The following is an 8,244-nucleotide window of genomic DNA, read 5'->3' as shown; positions in this document are numbered from 1 at the left end:
CCAGACAATGGAGTGAACACTAGGTACCCCCCTCAGCAAGCCTGTGAGGACAAAGCGTGTGGGGAGGGCGGGGCAAGGTAACACACAAGAAGTATTTAGTACAGAGTCTGGCACAAAGTGCGTGCTCAGTTAGCTACTAGGATTACTGCAGCCTTCGGGGGAGAAGGCGGGGCTGAGAAGGACTCCCAGGCAGCTCTTGAATCTGGCCGACTTCTGAGTTCCATCTTAGCCCAGTGCTTCTCCAACGGTGGTCTCCACGCCACCACCAGCAGCAGCGTCACCTGCGAACTGGTCAGAAGTGCAAACTCACAGCCCACCCCCCCCCCCCCCCCCGCCACAGAACTACAGTCATAAACTAGGGCTGGGGTCCAGCAATTTGTGATCTAACAAGCCCTCCCGGTTATATGCATTAAGGAATTGCAGATTTAAACATTTGTTTTCTCTGGTCTGAGGGTGTGCCTCGCAACACCACCTTTCACTTGAACTCTCGCCCAGACCAGTCCAGTCCAGAGGCTTCCTGAAAACACGCTGCTCCCAGACACACTGGTGTAGGACTAACCACCTCTGAGTCTTAAGAAAAACTGGGCAAGTTTATGTTCCCTACCTGGGCCTGAAGCTCCATCTGTAAACTACCTAAATCAGTACTGTCACCTAGGAGACGCTCCGTAATTGAGGACTGTTCAATGGTTACTGAACCCACTATCTGATTTGATTCTACTATAAAAATGATAGTACAGAAATACTACCACTGTCAAATTAAATCACTTGACGCTTGATGAAAGCCATCCAAACTGATAAAAGAACCAAGACTAGAACACAAATCTCCCAACTATGAATTCTGGTTCTTTTATTAGGTAAGTCTGTTTCTACAGTATCAAGAACATTCATTCCAAAATAAAAAGTTACATTTCAGTACTGTCAGTGTGATGTACTTCTTCCATCCACATCCACGAAGACCGTATTCTTTAGAAATGGATGGTTGAGGCCACGTGGAAATTTTTCAGTGGTAGCTTTCAGTAAAAATTAAATCATAAGGGCGCCTGGGTGGCTCAGTTGGTTGGGCGGCTGCCTTTGGCTCAGGTCATGATCCAGGAGTCCCTGGATGGAGTCCCGCATCGGGCTCCCTGCTTGGCGGAGAGTCTGCTTCTCCCTCTGACCCTCCCCCATCTCATGTGCTCTCTCTCTCTCATTCTGTCTCAAATAAATAAATAAATAAAAATCTTTAAAAAAAAAATTAAATCATAAAATAAGTATACTTACCTGTTATCTAAACTTTAATATTTACACTAACTGCAGGAATAGTTGAAATGAAAAAAACAACTCTTTTATTTTTAAGCTTTATTTTATCACCCTTATGAAACACACATCAGAAAGCGTATCAACAGTGCATCTTATGGTAAGTCAGTTTACAACAAAACTGAACAAGGCAATTGTGTTTACAGAAAAAGTTTTCAGCAAAAAACTACACGCAATACAGTCCATTGAAACGCAGTGTCCGTACTTTTTAGGTATATAGGAAAGTGAAAAATAAAAGTTCTTTGCTACTTAGCAAGAAAAAACAAGTCTAAAAGACTTGAATAGGAATCAGGGATTTAGGGATTTCAGAAAAGAACTTCTTGGTACATCAGTACCACATCTACATTTATAGTCCCATTTACTTTGAAAAAAAAAAACAACAAAAACTCACAAACAATAAGACATCACCAAGAACAGAGAACCATAGTGCCAAGAAATGCCAAGACCAATAGGCTACTGAAACAACTGGTAGAAATGTTACAGACTATTCACTGTGTACTGTAATATTCTTGTAGTTCTGAGGTGAAGGTAAACCAACAGGAGAGAATACTCCTTATAACTGGCTTTGGTTTTGAGTGATCTTTCACATTTTTTCTAACCACACCTTCTTATTAAAAACATAGCAATTACATGTTACTGAGGGAAAAGAGGAGTAGATTTTAATCCTCATAACCAACCTCTCCAGTGCTGATATAGGAAGCCACGAGCTGCTACCATCTACTGATCATAAGAGGATTTCTAAGAGTGATCAAAAAGGTAACAAAGATGGAGCCCTTTTTGGGAAAAAAATATCCCTTCTACCCCAGATTTGACACTGTTAAGAGGATATAAAGGAATGTTAAATCATTTAAGATTTTCTCAACAAAGAATTAAGAATGAAAGAGTAAATCCTGCCGGAAAAGATATTAACAGCTTTACATTCTGCAAAGTAAATATTCTACAGAGATGCAGCTTTAACTTTTTTTTTTAATTATAATAAACACTACCATAAGGTGCTAGAACTCTGAGGCAAGTGCATACTGATACCCACTGTACCCAATGTGCAAAGGGAAATTCGGAGATGGCTAATCCCGTTTCTTTCTGATCCTGGATATGCATGAGTATTGATGCACACCAAACACACAAAAACTGGAGTTTAAATATTTATTTTTAAAAATTAGGTCAAACTGAATATGGATACCTAATCTGGTTTTATAAGCTCTAAAAATGATTTTCTGGGGAAACGATGATGAGGAATGTGTAGGAAAGGCAATGTTCTATGCTACAGGTACCACATCTGGATTTTTACAAAGAAATGATCACTTTTTGATCATAAACTAGATGGAAGATTATGAATACCAGTAAGGAAGCTGTTTTCCTCCCCTCCCCTTTCTATTTTTATGACTTTCCTTTTTCTTCTTTACTCTTAAATTTGGCAGATTTCTGACAACCCATGCTAACAAAGTAATACAGCCGTCCACAATTCCAATAACCAAAGCGATTCTGTGTCTGTATGCATGATTTAGAACACGTCACCACGTCTGCTCTCACACACTCCTGACATCATGAATACCAGTTAAGAGGTGAGCCTAGAAGGGGAAGGCAGTTGCAATGGGGGGGAGGGGCACGGGGAGCAGGGGAGTAACTACATATAATTCTCTTGCTGACAATCAAGAGTCTAACAAAATAAGCTCTTTTCTGCACAACAAGGATTAATGGTCGGTTAAGGCAAGTAAGACAGAATGCTTCTCTTTGCCTCTATGAACTTATGTACAGTTTCCTTTAGGATACTTTGGAAGCTACTCTGTTTAATGGGAAATAACACTCAGGCAATCATCTGATAAGCTTCCCATGAATGCCAGCATTTATGGTGAGATAAACATAACCCCATGATTATGACAACTGTCTGAAAAGCACAAACAGCGAATCTAAAAACATTAATCCTCATAAGCAATGTAAAGAACAACAAAGTGCTGAGCTGTAGGAAGATGAATAAAAACTTTTTATCAGGAAAACAAAAGGCTGTATAGACTTTATATCTTATATCCTGAAGATCACCTTAACTACCACCTATAAAATATACAATCTCCTAAATGCTCTCTGGTTTATAGATATTTCTTTTATAGCCCATTTCTCCTATAAAATTGCAGCAAAAATAGTTAAAATTGTTTACCTCCTTCTTAAATATCCACAGTCCTTGTCGATTACGTGCCACTGTGTCTACCTACTGGTCATCACACAATTAAAAAAAAAAAAAACCTGACAAACAGCGAGGTTGGAGAGGCGGCTAAGATAACCAAGCATGACATCCTGCAGTATCAGGCAGAGAAACAGCTAACCTTAAACAAAATGAAACAAATTCGTTAAATTTCTGGGTACTTTAAAAACTAAAATATGCATGTCCCTCTGTAACTAAGAAAATGTAACTTATCCAAATCCAAATCCAAGAGGTTCTGAGGAGTTCCACATGATAGAGAGTCCACATCTCTATATCCAGGGAGAAAGCTTACTAGTAATACTAATTTGGAAGGACTACCATCTCAAGTAAAGGTGATTTACTGAGCACCTTAAGAAATGGAAATTCTCAGCTAATGATGACCAAAAGCTGGTCTGTACGTGACCACATTTGCCAAGAAATAAATTCTATCAGAGAGCCAGAGTAGTAAGATTTGAAGAAGGAACCTGGTATTAAAAATGGAACTAGATCCCAGGAAGAATTAGATTCTGCCAGGTCACTCTGGCTTTCCATCATATGTAATATTGGGGGGGAAAATCAAATATGAGTAGTTTCACACTTACAAAATAAAGGTAAACAAAGGAAATTTTGGATTTTTATACTATGTGACTCAATCCAAAAGTTATTCCAAGGAAAAGGCAGAGGTGCAATAAATTATCATCATCTGGGAGCTTTCACCCAAATGAGTTTTAATATTTTTCAGGAAACACAAGGCACTTGCTTAAATCTTTGACTGTCTCCACATCCACCAGACTAAAAGTTCGCCATGATGCGATGCCATCTGTACCCTAATCTGAAGGACGCCACTTAGCATGTACCCTTGCATAAAATTCTAGGTAAAACACGTAGTTACTGAGTGTCTCCTCCAGAGCCTCACCCAGTAACTAGGATATTGTAATCACCCATCAGTTACTACAGTGCTGATTTTCATTAAATTACAAAAACTACAATGTCACGCTGCCGAGTCAAACTAATGGCAGAAACGATCAAGTCAGAACGTAAGACCTAAGAAGAAAATGATGACAAAGTGTTACCTGCATCTCATGAGCAAACACAAAGGAGCCGGGAAACAGCATGTGAGCGCTCAACCGTGGATGTGCATTTATTCCAAAAGGGTAACCGATGCCCTTAGCAGGGTGAAAGCCCAGTGTATTCATATAGAAACACACCTTATGCCCAGAGTTTCTCTTCAACTTCCTCTACATGGCAGCACTGTTTCTGGCAGCATGCCTGATCACAAATGTGCTCAGAGATTGAAATATAATCTAGAAGGCAATTTAAATAAGAATTCAAGGATCTTTTTTTTTTTTAAAGGTTAACTTAACATATCTCAGCATGCTTTTAGCAGCTGGAGTACCAAAAAGAAGGCAATCCTTGTCTCAATGAAAACAAAGGAAGGGACAGGTAAAACTGTATTTATGGTTGTGTTCTAAGAGCAGCCAGTTTTGGCTCAAGGCATAGCAGAGAGGGAATTACCCCGAAGAGTTGCTATACTGATGACCACAAACCAAAGGAAGACATCCAGTGGTAGCAAGTGCAATCTCTTACCGCAAGAGGATAATTGTTTTATTATTCCTTTAAAATGCAGCCAATAGTTGGAGTTAGTGCTATCTTTTACTGAGGTGTCGGACTCCACTTGCTCTCCTCGAAATCGAGCATTGGAGTTTTGAAAGTGGCTAGCTAGCGACCTCCTCTGAATGTTTCCCAAGAACCAAAGATTTCCTATAGAATAATCAATTTATACGTCTTTTCTGGGCCAAAAATGTACCATGACGAAACCATGGAAGAAGAAGAAATTGGAAAGGCAAGAGGGAAGGAAGCACAGACGTTAACTTAGGGAAAGAAAGACTACCTGAGATCAAATTTGTCCAAAAGAGTAATGTTTAAGCGACAAAAACCCTCGCCTCTTTACCCTGCCTCTCAAAAAGAAAATTCCTAGGTTTTTAGTAACTTCAAGAAAATCAAAATCTCCGTGTATATATTTCACCCTAAAAGAATCATAAAAATTGCATCTTTTGGTAATATTTGGTTCAGGTTTGAGAAAGACAGTAATATTAAACTTCTTGTAGTATCAGAGGAGGGAGGGAGGATCTGCAAATGTCATCTTTGGTAGTTAATGGGCTAAAAGCTATAAAATCACCATTTAAGTCACAGGAGGCATCTTTTTTCAATTCTGTGGCTTTAACATAAAATATTTAATTCAATGCATGGTTACTTAGGCTCATCAATTAGTCCCTTAGCTCCCTTAAAATCTAGTTAGCGTCTTCTGTAATACAATTCCACAGTGTCGAACACTACACATCGGCGTGAATACAACAGCAATAAGACAATCCAGGAATGCCGTGAAATTCAGCATCAGGACGCTAGCAGCATACCACATCCCCAAGCTCGGAAGCCTACCTGCAGTTTATTTGTCAGGGTTTTTTCTTTGTGGGGGTGGCGGTGGGGGCAGAAAGGGACATGCGCTAGCCTAGAATACCTGCCCTTAAGAAGAACTCATTGGTATTCTGTGTTCATCGGTATACATGGAAGAACCCAATGTTTCTAGTCACCGAAGCTTGCTACCCCTACAAACATTTATGTTTTAGGAAAGCTTAGGTCTCCAGAGTACCGGTTATACTCTCAAACTTTTATTTGAAAACAAACCAGTCATCCATTTCTGAGAGGGCCAAAATGAGAAATAACAGTTCCTCCTAAGGGCACATACTAGACACTTACAATTTTCCCTTGGGGACCACGCCACAAGGCCTTTTGGCAATTCATAAATCAGCCTCCTCACACCATATTTGGCTTCATAATAAATATTAAGGGTGAGTTCTGAATAATACAACTGTAAACAACTCAAATGTCAGATAGTAATTGTGATATGAATAGGGAAGATAATTCATCCTCTGAAATGTAAATTCCTAGTTGGGCTCTCAATAACCTGCGGGGAACACACAAGGGAAGACTCTATGAGGAGGCTTCCAGCAGGGCAAGTTATAAAAGGCTTTTTCCTTAGGAAAAAAAATTAAAAATTTTCATTTAGATAAGGAAATAAGAAGAAAATTCATAACCTGTATACAACTTTTTTTTGTATAATCAGTGCTTTATAAAGGTTTCCTAAGTTTTAAACCTTTGAAGTCAATCTACCATAAAGTGGGAGGAATCCATAATTACAATTCCTAAAACCACATCATCAATCCATGTTCACAAACTCATGCATACCAGCATCCTGCGCCCAGGGACACATTAGATTGCCGTGAATCCTTCTAAGAAATCTTTACGAGAGTTTCTTCCTTTCTACGTCCATCCTATGAGAGCTACACCTTTCTTAACTTCCCTGCAGTCAAAAGCCAGACCATCTGGGATGCTGTTCCTCTAGCTTCTCTTCAGCTACAGAGACAGGCAGGGAACGGGTGAAGGGAGACACAGGGGAGGGAAGGGGATGATGGAGAGAGGAAAGAAGGAAAAAAAAGAATCCTGGATTATTCACTTTCTCTTTGCCTATTTTTTCTTTTCCCTCCACTGAACATCTTTCTTTTTGACCCACTTCAGTTTCCATCATTGCAGGCAGAACTGTACCTTGAGAAATCGTACAATGATCACAGGAGATTCAGTACAAAAAAGATGAGCTAATACAGGGTCTCAAGGAGATTTGAGGATAGGGCGATCTTTTGCTTTGTTCCAATCACTTTAAGAGAGTTTCAGTGTAACTCAGTCTAGACTCATTTGTTCTGAACCTCTCAGGAATGAACGATTTTCTCACTTACATTCTATCAGAGAGACCAACTCTCAAAAAACATAGATCCTAAATCTGACAGATAGGAAACAGCTGGGGAGAGACAGGCATAGACCATACTAGCTCACGAGACTCACACTATAAAGCACACTGACTCAAATCTTCCCTAATCCTTCATACCTGCACACCCACTCAAGCACACACACTAGAATAAAAATTGTGCAAGATCAAGCATCAGCTTTCTATTTGAAAAGCCTTAATTAAAAAAAAAAAAGAAGTAGATAGGCTCACTGCAGTTTCTTTAAAGGAATATTCAGTACTACCGTACTCCTTTAAAAAAATTCGTAACTCAGTGTTAAGAACACAGTAGGTAATTGCTGCTTGACGGTTACTTAACAATGACTGGGAGCATCCAGGGCCAGCTATGAGTATCAGTGATAAGGAAGAACCATCTGACGTCACATAAAGGAACAATCTGTAAGGGATGTCACCAACTCTTGACAAATTTGTTAATATTCACTATGACATGATATTATTCATCCTTGCTTCATGATCACATGAAATAATTAATCTTTTTAGGTTACATACTGAAGAGCAGCACTCGCCCTACTGCACAAAAAAAGGTTGCCCATATGGATGCTCTAAAACCCCTCAATGTATAGCTGAGAGGTCTTGTCCTACTCAGTGCCAAACGTCTGCAATGCAGCCACTGCTTGAGCAATGGCTGCACATGAGTAGGATTAAATAAATGTACAAAGTATTCCCTTAAAACGGTAAGGGGGTACTCCTGCATTCAGATATAGAATACAATAACCCAGGAAATGGAGGAGGAGAAACAGGAAAGAGTCCTTAGGTTACTGATTAAAGCAAAGTTTGATACAGATATCCCCTCTTGTAGGCACTCAGCGGGTAGAATGTAGCCACAACAAACTTGCCATCAAACATCCTTCCAGTCAGTAATTTCTGAGCAGCTTTGGAATCACCAGCATTTGCATACTCAACAAAAACCTGT

At 39.6% G+C, this 8,244-nt stretch overlaps 1 protein-coding gene across 1 annotated transcript in view; it reads right to left on the bottom strand.

The window, feature by feature from the left end:
- Positions 1-1,323: 1,323 nt before the first annotated feature.
- The window catches only part of UHMK1 (U2AF homology motif kinase 1), a 25,786-nt gene continuing 18,865 nt past the window's right edge, over positions 1,324-8,244 (bottom strand). Inside the window, exon 8 of the mRNA XM_027610100.2 lies at positions 1,324-8,240. Coding sequence (XP_027465901.1) covers positions 8,094-8,240 — 147 coding nt within the window. The 3' untranslated portion in view covers positions 1,324-8,093. The remainder of the gene's footprint in view (positions 8,241-8,244) is intronic.

Source organism: Zalophus californianus, chromosome 10 (genome assembly GCF_009762305.2).
Source record: "Zalophus californianus isolate mZalCal1 chromosome 10, mZalCal1.pri.v2, whole genome shotgun sequence".
Classification (NCBI taxonomy): domain Eukaryota; kingdom Metazoa; phylum Chordata; class Mammalia; order Carnivora; family Otariidae; genus Zalophus; species Zalophus californianus.
The sequence above is the reverse complement of the archived record's forward strand: the minus strand, read 5'-3'. Positions and strand labels throughout refer to the sequence as shown.